This window comes from Chelonoidis abingdonii, chromosome 3 (assembly GCF_003597395.2).
Source record: "Chelonoidis abingdonii isolate Lonesome George chromosome 3, CheloAbing_2.0, whole genome shotgun sequence".
NCBI lineage: Eukaryota > Metazoa > Chordata > Testudines > Testudinidae > Chelonoidis > Chelonoidis abingdonii.
Window position 1 is genome coordinate 18,184,538 of NC_133771.1, and position 24,680 is coordinate 18,209,217.

Sequence of the window (24,680 nt, forward strand, 5' to 3'; positions counted from 1 at the left end):
GACAAAAGACACAGACCCAAACATTCCCTCCCTCAGCTTTGAAAAAATCCTGTTTCCTGATTGGTCCTCTGGTCAGGTGTTTGGTTCTCTTTGTTTACCCTTTACAGGTGAAAGAAACATTAACCCTTAGCTATCTATTTATGACAGATGGGCCATTACACAAAGTAAAATGTATTTCCCCATGCTAATTTTTCCCCTACTGTTACTCATGTCTTCTTGTCAATTGTTTGAAGTGCACCATCCTGATGATCACTACAAAAGTTTTTCTCCTGCTGATAATAGCCCACCTTAATTGATTAGTCTCGTTAGAGTTGGTTTGGCAACATCCATTTTTTTCATGTTTTCTGTATGTATGTGTATATGTATATCTTCCTACTATATTTTCCACTGCATGCATCTGATGAAGTGGTCTTTAGCCCATGAAAGCTTATGCCCAAATAAAATTTGTTAGTCTCTAAGGTGCCACAAGTACTCCTGTTCTTTTTGCTGATCCAGACTAACACTGCTACCACTCTGAAACCTGTTAGCTTGTTAAGTTAGGTATTAGCTTTTATTTTATCCTGTTTTCTTTGTAACCAATTCTGACTTTTATGCCTCATTACTGGTAATCACTTAAAATCTCTGTAGTTAAACTTGTTATTTTATCTAAACCAGTGCGGGTTTGGATAGAAATGTTTGGGAATCTCCACTTGAGATAACAGTCTGTGCATATCATTTTTCATTGATGAAGTGACAGACTTTCTATGAGCTTGTGTTGTCCAGGAAGTGCTGGCAGTACAAGATGCATATTTCTGGAGAAAGGTCTGGGACTGGGAATATGTTGGTGTCGCTCTGTATGTAATTCATGAGTGGCTTGCCAGAGCATTCACGTAATATAGCTGGGAATGTCACAATGGGATTTTGCATGCTAGAGGCTGTATGTGAACTGGCCAGGAGCAGTTGTTCCCACAACAAACCAGTATAAAAGGCATCCCAGGCTGGAACATTGAGGGGACACAGCTGTTCAGCAGTCCTGTACCCTGGGGAATGTCACATGGCATTAATACAATATACATTATATAAGGGCGTTTTGAAGTTACATCAACGTATTATGCTCTTCTGCCACGTCTGTTCATCCATGTCATGTATCCCACAACAATTTGCAAAGCTGATGTAAGCTTTAGCATTAGAAAATAGGAAGCCTGACAAAGCCAGGATACATGAATGGTATGTCCTAGCACAGATTGGGATGTATCTTTACACCTAACTGGTCTGGAATGTAGTGTCCAAAACAGAGGTAAGGAAGGTACAGGACAAAATAAGGAGCTGTTACTTACTGGTGGATAATAATAATAATTGGGTTGGATTTTAGTGACACATGAGCTTTGTAACTTGTAGAATGTCAGTTAAATACTGCTAGCTGAAATGTGCATCTTTGCAACATACCTTCCATGTAAAAACACACAGAGATAAGGAGGGCATGCATTGCCTCCTTTTCATATTGTACTGCTTTGTCTTGGACTATAAATTTAGCGATGGTTGTTATTGGGTCTCAATCATTTTTAAGAACAAACAATGAATGTAATCAAACAACTAGCTATACCTTTTAGTTAATACCACAGAGGGACAAGAGGTGTAGTTAAAGCTGCTGGTAGAAAGGATAAGACCACAAAAATGCCTAGGTTTTTTGTTTTTTAAATCAAGTATGGAATGGCGTTTTAAACTTTTAACAGCAGCTATTTTACCCTTCCCCCATTGCAACCTGTAGGATGGACCTGAGTTTACATCAGGCTTTCTGTACACTGGGAAATTGACAATTCTGAAAGTGCCACGTGGCTGGCCAAAACCAGAGGGAAATATAGGCATCTGTTAAGTTGTTGAAAGCTTTGGTTTTGCTACAAAATACACAAAGTAGAAACTTAGTATTTTCAGGTTTGCAAAAAATCTTACACATTTTTCAAAGGCCATTTTAGTAAGTACACATTAGCCTGTGGGCTCCCACAGCACTCTACAAAATACATGCACATACACTTGTCACTTCAACTACACTTCAGGAGGAACAGTGTTTTGGTGAAACAGTCCAGCTGTTTAACAGCTCTATTATTACAGGACAACTTACACAGCCAACTGAAACTTCAGGGAAAACTGAAGCATGCAAAATTCAGTTACACAAGTTGGAATTCATCTTGACCATCATCATGAGTAAGTACCCCTTGCTCTTGCCATACATCTGCTGGGTTATTTAGCCCCTGATGGCCACCATCTTTTATATCATCCAAAATAGCACCTCCAACACCATCCAGAAACAAAGTCAATAATGACATAGGAATGTTACGTGTAGCGCAATAGCATCTACATTATCGGGGTCCATTGTGCTGGGTGCTGTACAAACAAACAGGTCAACACTGTTCATTCCCTAAGAACTCAGTCTAATTTGAGACAACATACCAACAAATATGGAGGGAAGGCAGCGAGGACAAATCACTTGCTTATATGGATTAGCTATTGCCTAATTTCATAGTTCCTGCTGGTAAAAATCTTAATTTAAAAAAAAGTTATCAATCGCTGCATAATCGTGCCATCATTAGTAAGTTGATTTATTATAGTAATCACAGCAAAAGATGGTCCTGAAACAGTGTGCTGCTTTGTAGAATCCTGCACATTCTATAACTATGCTGCTTAAATCGTGTTAGTTAATGTTAAAAACAGTGAACACCCAGAATTGGAGTTAATTACTTGTTTAAATAAATATGAAACAAAATGCAAGACTAACAATTTTATTTTACAAAAGTAAGACCATTTGTACAAGAGTTAAACAATCTAGTTATTTACAATTGATATTTATTTTACAAAAATAAAAAATACCCAGTTTAAAAAAAAATGTTTAAAGCATGTCCACAGGGGAAAAAAATCTACTATAAAAAAACCTACAAATATATGTTAAATACCATTTTGGGAAATACAGATACAAATGATGCTGCATCAGAACTTGTGCCAGGCTCTGGATTTCTAAATCAATTCTCTTTCAATTCCATGGCAGAATGACTTTTGTTACATACATCCAAAATTCTCACTTTAAAATATACATAGAATGTTTTAAAATAGATTGTATGATAGACGAGACTGTGTACACATCAGGGAGGAACAAAAACAGCAATCAGCAAGACTCTCAGACACCAGTCAGATTTCCGAAAACAATGTGAAAAATTCACGTTGAAATAATTTCTGAAGTTGCTACAATAAATGACTCATGCGTCTCACTGCCAACAACTGAAGTGTATATGATCATTAAAAAGAAACTTTGATTAAAAAAAAAAAAAAAAAAAGACCAGAGGTGAGCCCAGGCCCACAAACACTTGAACGCAATCCATATTAGCATCTGAATTATAAGAGACAGCATACAGTGGATGCCATCCTTATACTATGATATTACAAATGTATTTGCACACTAGGTATAATATAGACAGAAAGCTAGGGAGCAGGCACCTATTTCAACTGTCTTTGTTATTCTTTTGCTATTACTCAGTTGAAACCCTGCAGGACTTATACTGACTAACACTCCCAGGGATCTCCATGAAGATGGTCACTGGGATCTCACTTGAGAAGAGATCTGGTATTCTCCCTGAGAGAGAGAGATAGTACACAATACTAGGCTCACAGTTCAAGACTGGAAATTCTACACAAGGCTGTTTAGTTACAGTATACTGATTCTGTGACACATTTTTCAGATCCTTTCATTATCCTTTAAGTAACACCTAGAAGAGGAATAAGCATCAGCCCTATGGTAGAAACTAAAACACTGCTCCACTTTGAATTAAATCCAGCAAAAGCAAGGTCATTCAGGAATTAAGATTACCATTTCATCTTCAACTAACTTGATGCCAACCAGTGCAACATGCACTGGACCAGATTTTACATTCCTGGTGCACAAAGTACACTCACTACCCTCCATAGGAATTTTGGGTGCACAAGAAATGCAAAAATATAAGCCTATTACTTGCAAGGCCTTTAAGTCCCATGAAATATCTAGGCTCAACAAGGCAGAATAAAGTCAAACGGCAGCCCTAACTCGTCAGTTGCATTGTTCCAGCAAAACCTTTAACAGTATTTTAGCTTGATCTTTATCTTGCTTTAAATCAAACCCAAAACGGTGACAGCATTTTAAATTTTATATTTTAGTCCTTTCGCTGGAATTCTATTTTCCGACAATAGATTTCAGGTGTTCCAATTTATATTCCTCAATGAAGTCCTCTGCAACATGCAAGGCGTTGACTTTCACCAACAGAAGAATCAAGTCTCTTGTTTCATCACTAAAATAATAATAATAAAAAGAAGTACAATATTAAAGTGTCTGACCTCCATATATTTTGAGTGTATTGATTTTTAAAAGCAGATAAGAAACTACACTGGAAATTAATGAAAATGCTCCTGGGCTATGGTGATCGGTTATGTTGCCTACATAAAATTCCAGCATCCAAAGGCTAGGTAGGAAAAGCTAGCATAAATCTGTATCTTCCACTTCTATTAGATCATGTTTTATAAATTTAAACTAATCTAATAAGATATTCCATATTTTAATAATTGCATTCCTTATGAAAGCAAGCACTAACAAGACAGCTCACAGTGTGCAAGATACAGAGAATCACAACAGATATCCAACGCCTCCTTTAGAAACAAACAAAATTATAGGACTATTTCCTTAGTTCTCTAGAAACAGACGGACCAGTGTTATAAGAACGATGTAATGTAGGACTTTACATGTGTGTACACTTATCAGTCAGTCAAATAACCCTTTTCCATTATTCTTGTGTGTCCATTACAAGATTTTTAAATTTGCTTTTGATTTACAATCCTTCCACACCTCTCAAATGGATATGCATTACTATGATCAAAATACATACCACTATAAGACCCCTTTTAAAGTGTATCATGTAAACGTACAGACAAAAAAGTTAACAAAAAACATTAGACATACACAGTACATGTAGAAATAATGAATTCCAAAAAAAAAAAAAAAAGCCAGACAGATTACCTGCAGTTATTCTTGTACAGTGTATGTGCACTTTGCAATAAATGTTGGCTAAAGTTCGCCAACTGAGGGAGAGTTGATCCGCTTTTAAGCTCTTTGAACCATCTTTCTGGGAGACATGCAACTACCTGTTCAATCAAAACATATTTGGAAAAGATTAGACAATCCTTAAATGCATTAACTCACACTCTGCTTTAACTCACGCTTCTTATTTCTCCTTTAATTGGCTCCACTGTTGTAATTAATAAAAAGCTTTGTCAGATGTAGAGCCAGATATCACTTCAATGGAGTATGTTATTCTTGGCATACTCAACAGCTTCAAGAATTTATAGTCTGATGTTTGTTCTAAAGGTTTTTTATGGTTCTGTGTACAGAACATCAACAGTTATATACAAGCAGCAAAGAGTCCTGTGGCACTTTATAGACTAACAGATGTATTGGAGCATGAGCTTTCATGGGTGAATACTCACTTCGTCGGATGCATGTGAAGTGGGCATTCACCCACAAAAATTCATGCTCCAATATGTCTGTTAGTCTGTAAGGTGCCACAGGACTCTTTGCTGCTTTTACAGATCCAGACTAACATGGCTACCCCTCTGATAATTATATACAAATGACTGAGAAAACTTATCACAAACCTTTCTATACCTTCCATTTTGCTTTTGATGCTTGTTGCATGCATATATTAAAAAGACTGCCTAAAGACAACAATTTTATCTGTTAGTATATAGGTATGTTTGTTAGCATGGGATAGACTTTTCGGTTCGACTTTTTGATACTCTTATACTAATATGTGATGTTGCTTCTGCCTAGTTGAATGTTAGTACAATGAGAACAGATAAAAGCAGTTAAAAGTATTACTCAAAGCACACTAAGATTGCCTCAACCCCTATCCAAGGCAAAAATCAAGCAACCAGTCGGAAGGGGTAAAAGAGTTTGGGGGTTGAGAAGGTATAAAACACTAAAGAAATGCCCATCCCTGACCAGAGCACAACCTCACTCCTTACTACCCCTCCCATGGGATACAAAAAAGGTGAGACGCAAAATGGAACATGACCCTAAGTTGTAAAGGGTGGAACTGTGGGCATGCACTGCAGGTATAATTATGCCTCCTGAGGATGGGGGACTAAACACTGCGGCATCAGAGTTATAGAACATGTTTCCTGGAAACTAACCTCAATGAACATTGCATTGTCTACACTTGGGACTTCTGCTTTCTGTCTGCGTGACAAGAACCAGGGGAGAGGGTGAGGGAAAGCCCTCTAACAATCTAGCAGGCATAATACACCATTAGTTATTGCCAATTTGAACTGCTAACCTTTAGAGCATATTAGCATACATCAGCTTTGGGCAAAAACATTTGCTTGCATTAATCCCTCAGGTCAAGAAGTTAGAATCTACCCAATTCTAAAGAATCCACCACCTTCTTCATTCTCAGTGCCAAGAGGTTCATTGATAAATCATTTTGTGGCTAGATACATACAACTCCAGCCATTGAACTTACATTAACAAGCAGCATTATGAAAATACTTATTCTGGAGCCAAGGGATTAAATCATTAATTGCCAGTATCCTTTTTAGAAATTGTTTCTTTTACCATCTACTGTTTGTAACACTTGGACAGGGCCGCCCGGGGGGGGGAGTGGGGCCTCCGCCCGTCTCCTGGAGCCTCAGTGCAACAACTAGCGTCCCTGGACAGCGCTGCAGTGTGCCTCCGGAGAACCTCCTGAGCTCCGCCCCACTCAGAGCTGAGTGGTCGGGGGCGGGGCTGCAAGCCCCGGGCTGAGTGGAAGGAGTTCAGGCCCTGCTGGAGGCACACTGCAGCTGTTCAGGGACGCGCTGAGCTCTGGGTGAGGGGGGAGCCGGCGGGAAGGGGCCAGGGGGGTTGGCTAGGGCAGGGGTCGTGGGGCCAGTCAGGACACAGGGAGGGGGCAAGAAGTGGGGGGGGAAGCGGTCAACGGAATCGGGTTGGGGTTGGATTGTGGCATTCCGGGGGTCTATTAGGACTCAAGCGGGGGGGGTGTGGTGATAGGGGTCGGGGCAGTCAAGGGGAACAAGGGAGGAGGGGTGGGGTCCCAGAGTGGTGGTTGGTGTGGGGTCTAGAAGACAGTGAGCGGACAAGGAGCAGGATGGGTCAGGGATTCTGAGGGGCAGTTGAGGGGCAGGAAGTGGGATGGGGAGGTCAGATGGGGGCGGCGGCTGTTTGGGAGGCACAGCCTTCTCTGTCCCCCCCCCCCCCCCTTACAAGCTATTCAGCAGTTGGGCTTGCAGAAGAGGCCAAAGCTGTAGGATATTTCCATTAGGGCCACATCTTTCACTTCTCAAATGCCAAATTATAGTCGATATTTAATTCAGTGCATAGGAATTCATGTGGAGGGTAGCCTTCATTTAAAAATTGCCACGGGGGAGGGCATCACATGAGAAGAGCAATATTCTTCCACCCTACATGGGAGACCCCCCCACCCATCACCTTCATTCCTTAGGTTCAGAGGGGTTAATTACCGTGGTTGCTCAAACTTTTGTTCTGGTGACCCTTCACTATAGAAACATTAGTGTGGACCCCCCCCCATAAATATATAAAAAGTGTTTCAATTTAACACTATTATAAATGCTGGAGCAAAGCAGGGGTTTGAGGTGGAAGGGCTGGACAGCTCAACCCCAATTATAACCTCGGACCCATGAGGGGTCCCGACCTCCAATTTGAGAACTGGTTAATTTATTTAGTACCGTGTCCATTCACATGCATGTGCTATTTGAGCATTTCAGTTTCACCACATGGCTCACATCCCAGATCTGGAACAGCTCAAATGCTCAGTTCGTGGAGTATGTACATACGCTATAGGTAAAGACAAACCCACGTACGTGTCCAGTTTGTGGGGACCCATGGAGCCAGTCTCAGGAAACGATAAATCATGGAGGTTAAGTCCATTAATGGCTATTAGCCAAGGAATGGGTAAGGATGTGTCTAGTTCTGTTGTCAGAGGGTGATGATGGATGGCAGGAGAGAGATCACTTGATCATTACCTGTTAGGTCACTCCTCTGGGGCACTTGGCATTGGGCACATGTCAGTAGACAGATACTGGGCTTGGAATGGACTTTGGTTTGAACACTTGGCTGTTCGATGGTCTCACTAAATGAACCCACAGATTATGGATATAGTCAGCCGGAAGCCAGAGAGTATCGAAACTGGAATCTGACCGGATGGGCTCAGGCGTTTGGTCACAAGCTGAGGTGGTTCAAAAGTTTTGGATTGTTTTTAAGCAGAATTTATTTATTGTTTCTTTAAACAAACACACACAGCAAGCAGCAAATATTTGGCCACACAGTTCTGAAACCTCAAACCCTGTTCAGGTTTTGCCAGACTAATTTCAGCTTTTCAATTAAAAAAAACAACAAATTTTGATGGAAAGCAAGGATTGTCCATGATTTTTTTCTGCTTTTTAAAAACCCCTAGTTTTCGATCCAAAAAAATGTTTTGATGGAAAATATTTGTCCAACCCTTTTAATGAGCTTTAGTGTCTTTTAGCACTAGCTGATGCTGAGAACCAGTGATACCTTGTAAAGAAGTTTTCTCAAAACTGGGTTTGTGCTGAGATGCAGAAGGTTTATTTTTCCCAGGTCTGCCTGTGGGGGGGAGCAAGTGGGGCAATTTGCCCTGGGCCCCACAAGGGCCCCCACGAGAATATAGTATTGCAATTTTTTTTTATGGAAGAGGCCCCCGAAATTGCTCTGCCCCAGGCCCCCTGAATCCTCTAAGCGGCCCTGCACTTGGAAGCAAAAAACCCAGGATTTCTATCCTCTCAATGGTGTAAAGATCTACTTTGGAATCAAACGCTGGCATTTTTTTGATTTTTAACAAACCTAATGTGGCTTTTGTTTGGCCAAATCTCTCTGTCCATTAGCATAATCTATTGCACCAAGAAAAGCATAAAACTTTGTGAGTAGTGGGCCTGAATTAGACTTGAAGGAATTCAACAGAGATCTTTCCATTTCTTCAGTGGGCTTTGAAACACTACTAGCATGCTGTAGGTTAAATGGTTAATTATAGCTGGTGATCTAGGCAAGGATGAACAGCTCACACTTTATTTTATTTTGAACTGATAGATTTTTTCAAAAAGATACTTAGAGTGAGATCTTGGCTCCAATGAAATCAATGGTTAAACTCCCACTGATTTCAATGGGGCCAGGATTTCACCGTTAGGATCCAAAAAAAGGTATTTTCCATTGGACTGTAATAGCTTCCAAGTGTCCAAACTTTGGGCCTGAATATTTTGTCTGTACCTTTCTAAAACCACCAAAAGTTACCTTAAAAGGTACAGATACTGAATGTGTGTTACTTATTTTATCTTCAGACACTGATCTCTTTATCATGAAAACTCTTTCTTCAATATAAGCCTTTTTCCTGTATGTAATTTTTACCTTGTTGCACTTTTCCACATTATCTGGCCCAGGTGGTGCATTAAGGAGTATCAGAAGGAGATATCGATTCAGCAGCTTGCCTAGTCCTAACTCATGTAGTGTACCTTCTAGTATGATCCCATCCCAAAGAAGAATATTAGACAGCAGCTGAAATGATAAAGAAGCTTAGAATGAGCATACTTGGTGATAGGAGGTAAACAGAAGTATAAAACCAGAATGTAATACGTTGGTTACATGGTCTCATGGGACCGCACGCAGGCCCAAATTCCTGCTTAGAATTCCCCTCAACTCAATCTTTTTACATCAAATAAACACATCAACGTATTTTTTTTTTTAAACAGGAGATCATTGGACTGCACACTCACATCAGAATGTGCGCTTGGGGTATGGAGCCCCAGAAGTGCGATGCACTCAGCAGAGGGCAAGGACCTGGAAAATGACATGGGGCACAGCCCAAAGGTCACCAAATCTTGTTGACCCTCTCAAGTGGACTTTTGAAGCAAGTGATGGAAAGAGGAAATATGCAGGGCAAGAATGGTTGGCGAAGATCCGGGGTGAGATGGGGAGGATATGGCATTTGTGTCAATGGATGAATAAGTACATTCAAATGACAGCACATTTATAACCATTATTTCACAACCAATTATCTTTGAAGAGCACACCTTCCTGAAACTAAAACAGGAGTCATACAAAGAGTGGAAACCAGGTCAAACTACAAAGGATGAATATTAAAAAGCAACACAAGCATGTAGACAGGCTAAGGCACAAAATGAGATTAAATGAGGTACGGACATAAAGGGTAACAAAAAAATATTTTACAAATACATTAGAAGCAAGAGGAATAGCAAGGACAGGACAGGCCCATTACTCAATGAGGAAAGAACAATAAATGCAGAAAATGCAGCAAAGGACAAAGTATTAAATGCCTTTTTGTTTCCGTTTTCACCAGAAAGGTTAGCAGTGATCAGACAACTAAAATTGTGAACATCCGTGTAAATGGGGTAGAATCCGAGGCTAAAACATGGAAAAAACAAGTAAAGATTTACTTAGACAAGTTAGATGTCTTCAAGTCAGCAAGGCCTGACAAAATACATCCTAGAATACTTAAGGATTAGGCTGAGCCATTAGTGATTGTCTCTGGGAACTCATGGAGGATAGGAGAGATCCCAGACAACTGGGAAAGGGTAAATATCGTACCTATCTATAACAAGGGGAATGAGAACAACCCAGGAAATTATAGACCAGTCAGCTTAACTTTGATTATTTGCTCCATTATCTTTCCAGGTACCAAACACTTTGTAAGCACCTAGAAGATAATGAGGTGATAAGTAACAGTCAACATGGATTTGTTGAGGACAAACCACGTCATGCCAACCTGATATTCTTCTTCAATAGGGTAACAAGCCTTGTGGCTACAGGGAAGCAGTAGATGTGATATAGCTCAAATTTAGTAAGGCTTTTGATACTCTCTCACGTGACCTTCTCATAAACAAAATAGAGAAATACAGTCTAGATGAACTTACTATAAAAGTGCATGCACAACTGGTTGGAAAACTGTACTCAGAGTAGTTATAAATAGCTCATAGTCAAACTAGAAGGGCATACTGAGTGTGGTCTTGCAGGGATCTGTCCTGGGTCTGGTTCTATTCAATATCTTCATAAATGCTTTGGAAAATGACAGTGTGACGTTTATAAACTTTGCAGACAATACCAAGATGGGAGGAGTTGCAAGCGTTTAGGAGGATAGGATTAGAATTCAAAATCATGGAATCATTAGAAGATTAGGGTTGGAAGAGACCTCAGGAGGTCATCTAGTCCAACCCCCTGCTCAAAGCAGGACCAAAGCCAATGATTTTGACAAACTGGAGAAACAGTCTGAAATAAATAGGATGAAATTCAATAAGCACAAATGCAAAGTACTCCATTTAAGAAGGAATAATCAATTGCACAAATACAAAATGGGAAATGACTGCCTAGGAAAAGGATTTGGGGGCTATAGTGGATCACAAACAAAACATGACTCAGCAATGAAATACTGCTGCAAAAAAAGCAAACATTATTCTGGGACTTATTAGCAAGAGTACTGAAACCAAGACATGAGAAGTAATTCTACTGTACTCAGCACAGATAAAGCCTCAACTAGAGTACTGTGTCCAGTTCTGGATACCACACTTTGGGAAAGATGTGGATGAACTGGAGAAAGTCCAGAAGACAGCAACAAAAATGATGGAAGGTCTAGAAAATATGACCCAGGAGGAAATGGAAAAAAATGAGTTTGTTTAGTCTGGAGAAGAGAAGATCAAGGGGAGACATGTTAACTGTCTTCAAGTACGTAAAAAGATGTTATAAAGAGAAGGGTGGTAAATTGTTCTCCTTAATCACTGAGGACAGAACCAGAAGTAATGGACTTAAATTGCAGCAAGGGAGATTTAGGTTAGACGTTAGGAAAAACTTCCTGAGTGCAAGCATAGTTAAGCACAGAAACAAGTTACCTTGTGGCACCTCCATCACTGGAGTTTTTTTAAGAACAGGTTAGATAAACACCTGCCAGGGATGGTTTACTCTAGAAATAGTACTTAATCCTGTCTCAGGGCAAGGAACTGGACAAGGTGATTCATAAAGTCCCTTCCAGTACTACATTTCTGTTATTTCTCATTGAGGACTACATATATCCTTTCCAGTACAATGCACTATCCCCAGGATATCAAACTTCCCTGAATATGTATTTCTTGGTTGAGATCAAGCCTGAAATATTTTAGCCCAAATGATTTGTCAGGGAGAAATTAGGTACATCTTGCTTACCTTTACAGCTGACCAAAACTGTCTTTCTTGAAACTTTGATTGTGGCGATATTCTGTCTTCCACAGCACTGGTCATGGAAAGTATAACAGGAAATTGGTAAAATAACATTTTTGTGGTTTTTGTTTAGAAAAAATATCCAGCCAATTGACCTCTTCTGTATAATGATGGATATTAATGTCAGTTCTCAACAAGGGCCACAACAGAAAATAGGTCTCAGTTCTGTTACATAACTGTACATTTGGAATGCATCACTAGTCTCTTGATAGTCCCTAATAAAAGTAGCAATTGGAAACACTTAACCACACTTGGTATCAGACTGACAGAGCACTGTACAAAGTCAGACAGTAGAGGGAAGATACTCTGCAAACTTCCTATATCAGCTTTAGCAATGCATTTTCCCCAACATTACCCTAGTTTCCAATTCTGTGTCTCTCCTAAAAAGAGGGATTCCCATTAATTCAAAATTGTGAAATATACAGAATATAGTAATAAACAAATCCAATAAAGCAAACCAGATTAAAGCAAATTCAAAAAACAGCTAGATATTTTTCTTCCCAGTGAAAAGACTGAAGGGAAACGGTAACAATTCACGAATGTGAGGAGGTGATGAATCAAAGGGGAAATGCAGGCCAGCTGGGCCAAAGCACCCCTTTTAACAATCACCAATTAATACATAGGGCCAGACTGAGGAGCTCTTACATTGTGGAACACTTACTCACAGGAGTTGTCCCACTAATTTCAATTCCTCTAATAAAACAGGACTGCTTCTGTGAGTTACTATTCACGAGCTTGAGTAAGGGCTTCCAAACCTGACTCAAAGATGTAGCAGACGTTGGAAATTGTAGCTATTTCAAGAAGTTTTCTGTTCCATTAGTTTCCAATTCAAGTCGACTGTATATTAAATTGGCACCTCACTTCTAATGAAGTGTTGGTTTTGTACAGAATTAGCCTTACTTTTTAGGATACAGAGGAATAAAGACATCTTCCTCTATCGACTTCTTCATTCTTGAAACAATTGAGTTGACCAGATCCTATTAAAAAATTGTAGATTTATCATTGACATACCAATGCCTTCCCACAAAAACATCTAAATGATAGCTGATATACTGTAAGATATAATTTTAAAGACAGCATTTCCCTTTAGATGAATGTGATAGTTTTATTATAGATTAAAACAGTTGCCACCTGTTTTATTTATTTTTTCTTAGCTATAGCTATCAGCTGGTTGTAATTTTAACTAACCCTACCGCATTTTTTAACTATTTGTCATTGTGGTGTTTTACAAGATAATTTAATTTTCTCCAAATTATGCCATTTGCTGCATGTTATTTTACTAGCAAAATGATTATACACAGTCTATAAGTAGAAGCAGAAGGCAGGGGTAAATCACTCCATAACCACTCTATTCTGTAAACTTCCCATGATGTTTTTGTATTGGCCACTGTCAGAGATAGATAATGGGCAAGATGGACTATGGTCTGAGCCAGTGTGGCCATTCTTATTTTCTTATAACTACAAAATGAAACTGGTGGTTAAACAATAGATTAATCACATAGAACAACTGAAAAATTCTACATAACTAATTGTGTCATACGCAATACCACAGACAGACCTTTGGAGAGAAAAAAGTAACTAACAGCTTTACATAGTGTCTCTACACTTTTATCAAATTAAACTGTGGGCAATTTTTAGTTTTATTTTTTCTGACTTTAGCCAAGACATCAAAAAGGTACTACTGTATTTGATTTCCCCGGATTTAAAGCAGTGATCTGGCTGACAGGTACACACATGAGTTTTCATATTCAAGATTTGATTTTCTACTCAATTTCACCAATTTTATGATGGTGAAATTCCTTGGATTTACACAGGAATGAAACTAGCATACTGGGGTAGAGAATCATGAACTCGGAGTGCACAATTATAAAATGCTTAACATTATAGAGAATTTTTTCACTGGTGGAATGATTATCCATTTTTTCTATAAATTAAAATCCTTCTAGAAAGGAAGCCACTTAGCAAAGTTTAAATAGGCCTGCACTTTTTTAAAAGCTTATTTTTAGCTCTAGTATAGTTATAAACCAGTGAAAAAAGATTTGAGCTCTGAAGCATCCTTAAGATTTTAAAACAGTTAAAAGTTATGCATTTAAGTCTTAAAAAAAAAAAAAAAAAAACACAAAAAAATACACAAATGCAAAGTTATACATTCTTGAAGATTCATATTCACAGAGGAGCAAAAAGATTACTATTAGCAAGAGGCTCATCACAATTGTAGTCATAATTTTTCTAGTAGCAAGAGCCAATTTCTGCCCAAAGATGTACACATCTCCCACAGACTAAAAGGGAGCTGCATCTGCACATCTGAGAGCAGAACAATTTTAGCTTAAATTTTTGCTTATTACAGGTGATCTGCAAAGGTTAATCAAATACCAGCAACTTTAGAATTATATGATGAACGCACACAGCAAGGGTAGGAAGAGCAAATTATCAATGACTTTAAAATATACCATTTTCTTCTGGTCTCTAACATCACAGTGGTTCTTACCTCTTTTGCTTTACTGGATTCATTTTTGGAAAGGGAATGTTCTTCAAAGATATTTTTGCAGAGTTGAACTAGACTGACTGTTTGTGAAGTTGATAAAGGATCCCACACATGCTCTACAAAGCCTGAAAAAATATTAATTATTTCAGAAATGTACAAGTAGTTGCTTGCTTGTTTTAAAATATCAGTCTAAAACAGGAGATAAACTTAATTTTCATACAAGTGTTCACCATGCAAAAGGTAACAATGTTACTTCATTCTTCATCATTACAGTAAGCATAAGCAGATTTTTTTCATTAGATGCTCTCATGCTTTGTGATATATAAGCAAATCCAATCTGTCTACCTGTCTAATGCCACATTTCTTCCTCCTTTATAGTGTGTTTCCATGACAGCAACATCTTTCTAATGGTTTTCTTATATAACATCATCTGTTGTCCTCCTCTTTTCTGTCTTCCATCAGGTGGTATCTAATCCAAGGCTTATCTAGGAATACATTTTTTTGCTATCCATACAACACACCCAAACCAGCTCTCTTTCTCAAATCATTGTCTCTAAAGTCTGTAAAGTCTGCTGAGCAGTCTTCTGTAATACATTAGCATTGGGTAGTTTATCCCAGTGGTTTCAAACTTTTGTATTGGTGACCCCTTTCACACAGCAAGCCTCTAAGTGGGATCTCCCCTTCTAAATTAAAAACTTTTTTTTATATTTAACACCATTATAAATGCTGGAGGTGAAGTGGGTTTAGGGTGGAGGCTGACAGCTTGTGACCCCCACATAATAATCTTGTGACCCCCAGTCACGACTCCCAGTTTGAGAACCCCTGGTTTCTCTCATCGGCGGACACTAAGTATTCTTTGCAAGCATCTCTGACAGAATGCATTAAGTTTCCTGTTATTGGTTCTAGCATTTGTCAAGTTTCAGAAGCATATAACGATGTGGATATCACAATAGCATTGTATAACTTTATCTTGGTTCATGTGTGAATCTCCTTATTTTTCCAGATATTTGCCAGTCTTGAAAAGGTTCTACTTGCCTTCCCAATTCTTGCTTCCACCTCCTTACAGAGGTGGACATCAGCAATCATCGTGCTTCCAAGATATACAAACTAGTTATCCATGCTGTATCTTCACTATTGATCACATATCATTGCTTTCAATTATCATGACATTCACGTTCTTTTGGCAGATTCTTAATCCTACTTAATCCTCACATTGGACACTGGTTGTGATCTTTATCAGAGCACCATCATCTGTGTCCAACAGAACAATGTTATCCACATAGTCGAGATCTTGAAGTTTTCCTTTACTTCATTTAATTCCTATATCTTCCTTTGATGTTGCTTTTCGCATCAAGTAATCTATTACGATGCAGAGGAGAGGTGATAAAATGCATCCCTACTGCACTCCAGTGATGATGATAAACCAGTTGATCTTTCCGCTTTCTGTCCTTACACAGCATTTTGAACTGTCATACAGCATCTTATCCAGTGACACTACTTTTCTAGGAAAGTCATATTGCCACAAGATCTTCCATAGCAACTCTGTATGAATGCAGTCAAAAGCAATGGTGAAATCTATAAAGTTCAAGACTAATCTTCTCTGGCAAGCAAGCCCTTTTCTCATTCAATCATCTCAGGGCAATGATGTGATCTATACATGACCCTTTTGGTCTAAAGCCTGCTTGCTCAATACACAGTTTTTCCATTTATGGCTAGTTTGATTCTGTTCTACAGTACACTGCAGAACACTTTTCCACATACTGAAAGTAGCATTATTCCTTGCTAACTGTCATACACCGCCTAGTTTCCTCTCTCTGGTAATTTTCAGATCACATCTTTCTCCCAAATTATATTACAAAGTTTATGTATTTCATGAACTACACCTCCTCCCCAGTTTTAAGCATTTCAGCAATGATTTTTATCTTGACCAGGCACATTCATATTTTTTAGCTGCTTAATTGCCTCATCTATTTCTATTTCTAAAATTTCTAGCAGTGAGATATTTAATTCTTCACCTTCGATTAGAATTGTTGGCTGTGGTTAGTTGAGTACTTCCTCAAAAATGTTCTCACTGTCGTTCTGCTTCCTTCTTTCACATTTACAATACCACTGTGACTCTAGAACCATGATAATTGCATATACATACGGACCAGTTTCTCGGTTTTGTCTCTCACTGAGGCACTTTCAGTTTCTCTTAACCTTTTTGTCAAGCCATTCTCTCTTACCTTTTCATCACAACTTCTTTACTTATCTTTCTCTATATATTCCCGTTGCAGTGTGCATTGTCTTTCATGTGCCACCTGTACTTGCCTCTTTTTCAAAGCTTTTCTTTCTTCAAGGAAAGAAGAGTGGATACATTCAGGCACATGGAAATTGATTGATCTCCTTGGTGCAAATGAAGTTGTGGAAGCTTCCTGACAGACATTCCTAAAGTGACCCCATTCTTACTCTATATCATTCATTACCCACAGCTCTTGGAATCTGCTTGAGAGCTAGATTTTAAAAATCATTCCTGATTCCCAGGTCAGACAGTTTCTTCACACTGAAGTCCATCTCTCTTTTCTTATTAGCTTGTCTTTTTAGCTTTATTCAAACTGTTTCAATTACAAGATAGTGGTCATTTCCTACATCAGTACTTGTAAGAGATTATATATCCAGCACTTATCTTCTCCACCATCTGCTGATGGCAATGTGGTCCAATTGTTTCTTGATAATTCCACCATTTGAATTCCATATTAGTTTTTGTTTCCTAGATGAGGGAAAAGTGTCCCTCTAATGTACAGGTTATATATACTAAACAACTTAGTAAATCACCACTGTCCGCTCACCCCTCACTTCTGCATTTACTCATGCAATGCTCATATCTGAAGTTGTTGAGTTTGTGTCATCCATATCCAGAATGACATCGTAAGTGTGGACTTGGTTTAATACATCCTTCAGCTTACTATGCAATGCATCTTTTACTTGTTCATCATGTTCATTGGTAGGTGCATAACATGGGAGGATAGTTACTTTAGAATGATTTGTAACCAAACATGCTCTTATAATTTGTAAGTTAACTCGTCCCCATTCCTGTAGAGCTTCTGTTGCTTTTCTGTATAGGAATACTCCAACTCCCTCTATAAGAGTATCATTTTGCCTTCCTGAATAGGGTGCTGTGATACCATCTGAATGGAGTCTTCCACCTCCAGTCCATCTCATTTCACTTATTCCAAGAACACTAATCTTGAATTGGGTCATTTCTCCAACTACTTGACTCAGTCACCCACATGGTTCTCACATTCTAGCACCCGATGCTAGTTTTAGAACATAAGAATGGCCATACTAGGTGAGGTCAACGGTTCATCTAACCCAGTATCCTGTCTTCCAACAGCAGCCAATGGCAGGCGCTGTGAGGATCTCTGGTTTCAGGCAATGAATTTCCTCCTGGGTTTGGTCCAACCCCTTCATACCTCCATTCAAACTTATCTGTTGCAGACTCTGATTTCAAGAGGCTAATTGAGACAGAGAGGCTGGCCAATTGAGACATTCTTTTTAATCAAGGTTGTTTCCATAACTGGGACTTAAAAAAAAAAAATACAAGGACAGAAAGTTGGTCTGACTCACAACCATACATCCATGGCTCCTCATTCAATATATATTTGGAGCAACCTATATTATGCCCGACATTCCCTTATCCGCCACATGAGGGATGCACTGTGTAGCTCAGGATGCCCCAGACAGCAGAAATTTCCTTAGTAGTAATTCATTCCTTATGTAGACTAGTAAATACATACAAACCTTTTTATACCCATATACATAATGGAGCTACTTGTCTGAAGAACTGATATATTCAATTAATATAAAGTACATCTGGCAAGTGAGTTCTGCTAATTTTGCATATACTTATACATTAATAGGTATACTTCAAAAATGTACATTTACTTCCCCATATGGTTCTGACACACAAGTACTTTCTACTCAGTTATGTACATGGTACCTAGATGCTATGATGAGGGGCCATGAAAGCATATAGACAAACCAAGAATACATCGTGAAATCAATGTTATTTATGCTTAATTCAAGAGGTGATCTGCAATAATAGGCAACTTTCTACTGACTTTAGGAGTCGAATTTAAATAATTTAGAATATCTTATTTACATAGACCATTACCAAATATTATGTAAAAAATATGAAGGGTCTGAAGAACTAACTGCTTAATTTAGAACAGGAAAATATTTGATATAGCACTTCATTTTAACTTAGCTACATAGACATTGGACAAGAAAGGCAGTGAGAATAAAACATACAAAAATGGTTCTAGAAAGCAGTCATATCTGCTTAGATTGATTAGGCTCCCTATTTGATATCAAACTGCCTGCTTTTATGAACAGTGTAACACAACATCCTTGGGTGAGTCACTGATGGCAGGAAGGGACATGCAAATCTTAAAGCATAAGCCTTTACCTTCCTGAACTAAGAGACCCAAGCTGGTTAGCCAAAACTTTAGTAGGCTCATCAACATCTATCTGTGGCCCAGTCACCACCAGAAAGTGAAAGAGTGCCACACTAAATGTGTGTGAGTTACAATAGCTATGATGTTTGTTTTCATATGGAAAATTCCTTTTCCTTTCCACTCTTCTCCAAGAAATCTACTGTTTGAATGACAGCCTCCCTACTTACAATGTGCTTGATGCAACAGTCCCTTGGCTTCATCCTGAAGAGCTATGGAACAGCTTATATGCTGCAACAAGGAATCTAGCTTTACCATTATTAGTAATTAAATAATATTGAGCAAGAAAGCTCAAATTTTAATTGCCTGCCTATAGTTAACACTATTGAGGCAGTCTTAACATACCTGTAATTTTAGGAAGAATAGTTTTCTCAATGATTGTAGGCAAAATTGTTTGATCAGGGTCATCATTTCTCTTGGATTGTGGCATATTTTTGGCATCGGTAAATTCTTCTATAGCTCTGAACCAGGGCATCTCATTCAGACCTATGAAATTCTGCTTCAGAAAAATAATCAATCAGTGAGAGACATCAGGCCTCTGAGGACTCACATAGGACATTTTTGTCAAAGTATTTTTGCCAATAGATTTCCCAATGACAATTCTCTCCCAGTACAAGAAGGGCAAAATACAAAAATTGATCTTTCACTTGATAAAGGAAAGCCAAGAACTACCTGAACTGAGTAAGACCAAAAGGATGTTGGCTGCAAAGGCAAAAGGTGTAATGGCTAATCAAGAAGATTAGGAAGAAAACTAGGATTAAAACGTTGAAATCTTTGTAGATCACAATGCCTCTGATCATCTTAGTCTGGCTTCCTGTATACCAGGGGGCACAGAACTTTTCCAAAAATAATTCACAGAGCATATCTTTTAGAAAAACATCCAATCTCCATTTTAAAATTGCCAGCGATAGGGAATCCTACTACCCTTGATAAATTGTTCCAATGGTTAATTACTTTCACTGTGAAAAATTACTTCATTTGAATTGTCTAGCTTCAACTTCTAGCCATTGGACTGTGTTATTAATTTCTCTACTAGACTGAAGAGCTCATTATCAAATATATTTTTTTGCAGTAGGTCCTTACAGACTGTAATCAACTCACCCCTTAAACTTTTCTTTGTTAAGCTAAATAAATTGAGATCCTTGAGCCTATCACTATAAGGCATGTCTTGAACCCTCTCCAGTTTATCAACATCCTTCCTGAATTTTGGGTACCAGAACTGGATACAGTATTCCAGCAATGGCTGCACCAGTATCAAATACAGAGGTGAAATAATCACTCTGCTCCCACTCAAGATTCCCCTTGATATGCTTAATGATTGCATTAGCCCTTTTGGCCACAGCATTGCACTGGGAGCTCATGCTCAGCTGATTATCCACTATGACCCGCAAATCTTTTCAGAGTGTCTGCTTCCCATGACAGAGTCTCCCATCCTGTAAGTATTATTTTATTTTTATTTCCAGGTTATTGATACAAATGTCAAATAGTGTAGGGCCAAGAAGTGATCCCTACTGCACCCCACTAAAAACACACTTGCTTGATGATTTCCCATTTGCAATTACATTTTAAAATCTATTAGTTTTTAATCAATATAATGAGTGTAATCTTAAATTTTATGCTGTTCTTGTTTTGCATTCAAAAAATATCCCATGGTACCAAGTCAAACAAACACTTTACAGAAGTCTAAGTATATTACAACAACACTATTACCTTTATCAAATCTGTGATCTCACTTAAAAAAAAAAATCAAGTTAGTCTGATAGGATAAAATGGGTCTCAGGAGTTTTATGGGAGTTAGTCTTTTTTGAAAATCCCTGCCAGACTTTTCAAATATGAGGGTAACACAATACATTTTTACATTTTAAGGCATCTGGGGGCATGACAGGAGAAAGCATTACAGTACCATTCCACACCTTTAGCTCTATTTTATTATAATATATACCAAAATGATTCACATTCAAACCATATTTGACCTAACTCTTGCACTGTTCATTGACACCTGTAAACTCATGCTCTGGCAGACCCCCTCAGAGACACAAAATTCCAGTTGGAAACCCTTCACCATAAACACTCAGATTCCAGTTCCCAAGTACAAGTCAGTTGAACTGCTATTAGATGCACTGCATGCCACAGATAACAGCTACTGAAAGTGATGCCTAGGGATAAAGGCAGGTCCCTAAGGTAGTGAGGCCCCATATAACATAGGGCTTTACAGATTAGAACTAACCCTGAATTGCACACAGAAGCAGATGGAATTCTAGCGCAGTACGTGTATAATAAAGTACAGTGTGCCAATTGATAAGTGAAAAAATTTACTAGTGAACATACCTCAAGAGGATTCCAGCCTATTAACTGAATTCTGATTAATGGGCTTAAGAGTTTAGGCAGGCATAAACTAATGTAAGCATCATAATAAGTGTCAGGAAACTTCTGTCTCCATTGCTGAAATTTCAACAGGATATTCCTGATGTTGCAAAAATCTGCATGCACATCTTCACAGATTTTCTTACTCTCCTGTAAGATATCACCTGTGGATAAAATACATTTGTATATAGAGAAATATTACAAAAAATATACATGGATGCACAAACTAAAACAGTATATGCATAGACAGCACACAGAGGATGTACTCATGTGATAAACTGCTTTTTTCCATGAACCGTTGACAATTCCTCTTCTCTGTCTCTGCTAGAATTTATTCTATTATTCCAACTCCCTGAGGCGCTTCTAACACAGGGCTGGGCAAACTACGGCCCGGGGGCCACATCTGGCCCTTTAGATTTTTTAATCTGGCCCTCAAGTTCCTGCCAGAGAGCGGGATGTGGCCTTTACCCGCTCCAGCACTTCAACTAGGGGCTTGCCCTGCTCCATGCGTGGAGTTGCTCTGCACGGCTCCCGGAAACAGCAGCATGTCCCCACTCCTGCTCCTATATGTAGGGAGAGCCGGGGGCGCCGCATGCTGCCCCCACCCCAAGCGCCGCCCTCGCAGTTCCCATTGGAACCGCGGCCAATGGGAGTGTAGGAGCTGGAGGGGGGACATGCTGCTGCTTCTGGAAGCTGCTTGAGGTAAGTGCCGCCTGGAGTCTGCACCCCTGACCTCCTCCTGTGCCCCAACTCCCTGCCCCAGCCCTGATCCCCCTCCCAGCTTTGGTCCCAGCCCGGAACACCTTCCTGGACCCTCAACCCCTCATCTCCGGCCCCACTCCAGAGCCAGTACCTCCAGCAGGAGCCCTCACCCGCCTGCACCCGAACCCCCAATTTTAGTGAGCATTCATGGCCTGCCATACAATTTCCATACCCAGATGTGGCCCTCGGGCAAAAAAGTTTGCCTACCCCTGTTCTAACAGTTGATCTTTATTTTTAAAATTCTCTCCCCCAAAAGATATGAACCTTCCCCACCGCTCAAAATAAAAAAAAAAAAAAAAATTATATTGGCACAAAATTCAGGACAGACAAGGTTCAGTCTAAAACTAGCAGCAGATGTAAATGATCAATATCTTGCAAGCTCTCTACCAAAAACCAGTGGAGAGATAGATCCACAGCTATTCAATGCAGGATTTGCTTCTAACCTTAGAAGGACTCAAAATTTCAGACTTTAAAACCACAATGTGATTATTAGATTAAAAAAACTATTTTTAAAGCGCTGTAAGTTAGTTGTACTTTTCCTCTCACTCTAAAGCCTGCGCATCTGTACTCAAGGTGATTAGAGAAGCCTAATTTTAAACAGAGGAAGAAAAACCCAACAAAATAGTCTCTACAGAGCTGTAAAAAAAATTTTTTTTAAATAAGCAGCATACAAAATACATGGTAGTGTGGCATCAGATTTTGTCAGAATTCTTTTGGGATAACATATAATTCACTTATGGCTTCACTGAATGCACGAAATGTGGCCATCCCAAACGCATACTGACAAAACCAATATGCCCCAACACACCACTGTACGTTCTCCATATTCTCACCAATAAAAAAAAAAATATTAATTTAAGAATCAAAACTGCTCCAGTGTATTTCCTCACTGTAAGTGCATGACTCAATTTTCAATTTATGTATACTAATTTAAAGACATTCTTTTTCAAAAGCAACTTATCTTGACCTTAGAAATATGTAAGGACTTTGCTCATTACAAGGCAGTTACTGACCTTTGTTTTTCTGGAAATCAGTCTTCTCTGCTGCAGACAGCTCATCATCACTGGACATGCCCTCATGGTGATCAGATTTCCCCAAACTCTCTCTTGCTTGCCTTCTGCATGTCCTATATTTTGTAATGAACTCACATTAGAGACCCTTCAGCATATTTATATCTAAGAGAGAAAACTTTTATGAAGGCAGATTATTTTACAATAAAAGTGAAGAGAGAAAAGAGTATGCAAAAGGAAATATAATCAGCACTGACCAACAGAGCAAAAACAGATATTTTGTAATAAAATAGAGCTAAAAAGAAATGGAAAATTTATATAAAATGGTTTTGAAAACTGGGATTAAAAATATCAGGACACTTATCACTGGGGATGTGTGTACCCAGTAAGATCTTCTAATCTTTCCTTCATTAGCTTCTACCCCCACTTCACTCCCAGCTTTCCCAACATCTCCCACCCCACCCTCAATATTGAACTTCAAGTTTAGTTATCTCTGTGCTGGACCATGTTACAGTATTTCTTTTAATTGAGAGCTCTGGTGCATAATTGGGTCTGATACCATAAATCACAGAGCTCATAAGATTTAGAATTGGAACACCCAAGACTTCATTGCACAACAGACCACATAAAAATTCAGAGATGTAGTTGAGTTCCAGTTCAACTATAAACACAGAAAGGGGTCACATCAGGCTGCAGATTTCAGAACCCATATATCTGCTTCTGGAAAATGCTCAGTTGTTTACATGAAAATAAATCTTTTACAGCAATGTAATACTTTTACTTATCACTTAACTGTGATATTTAGTACAGTAAGCAGCTTAATTTAGGTATTTTTCATCTATTTTAGTTCCAAAGACAAGGTCTCTTCAATGTGCACTAGACTCAAGTCATTACCTTATTTTATTGCACTTCAGTAAAATACAAGTTTCTTTTGCTCATTTTACATGCTTTCAAATACTTGCTAATAAATTATTGTTTTTCAAACAGAAAGGTCCTCTACAATGATAGTAGTCTAGGATAGAACATTAGATCAAGAACATTTCTTATGAGCTAAGAGGAAAAGCTACTGAGTGAACAAGATGATTTAACAGGTCATTTTCATCTTCAGTTTGTCTGATTCTATGATCCTCAACCTATTGGTATCATGGTACTTTTTGACAGTATTTTCGTTGCCCGCACAACAATCTAAAGTTTGTTTCCACACAAGTCACAATACTGATATTGAATAGTAGCTTTTCCCATCATCTCATAAGAAATTTTCTTAAAACCAATGCATTAGGTTC

The 24,680-nt window shown here is 38.7% G+C and overlaps 1 protein-coding gene across 7 annotated transcripts in view; it reads right to left on the reverse strand.

The window, feature by feature from the left end:
• Positions 1 to 261: 261 nt before the first annotated feature.
• The window catches only part of GCFC2 (GC-rich sequence DNA-binding factor 2), a 41,054-nt gene continuing 16,635 nt past the window's right edge, over positions 262 to 24,680 (reverse strand). For 2 of the 7 annotated variants that reach the window (XM_032800101.2, XM_032800106.2), the window contains 9 exons: positions 23,401 to 23,513; positions 21,590 to 21,789; positions 19,607 to 19,760; positions 14,772 to 14,893; positions 13,184 to 13,260; positions 12,230 to 12,296; positions 9,428 to 9,574; positions 5,012 to 5,136; positions 262 to 4,289 (listed from right to left, as the gene is read on the reverse strand). In XM_032800101.2, coding sequence (XP_032655992.1) covers positions 4,175 to 4,289; positions 5,012 to 5,136; positions 9,428 to 9,574; positions 12,230 to 12,296; positions 13,184 to 13,260; positions 14,772 to 14,893; positions 19,607 to 19,760; positions 21,590 to 21,789; positions 23,401 to 23,513 — 1,120 coding nt within the window. In that variant the 3' untranslated portion in view covers positions 262 to 4,174. The remainder of the gene's footprint in view (positions 4,290 to 5,011; positions 5,137 to 9,427; positions 9,575 to 12,229; positions 12,297 to 13,183; positions 13,261 to 14,771; positions 14,894 to 19,606; positions 19,761 to 21,589; positions 21,790 to 23,400; positions 23,514 to 24,680) is intronic. The other 5 variants (XR_004376468.2, XM_032800102.2, XM_032800103.2 and 2 more) reach the window with 5 other exon arrangements.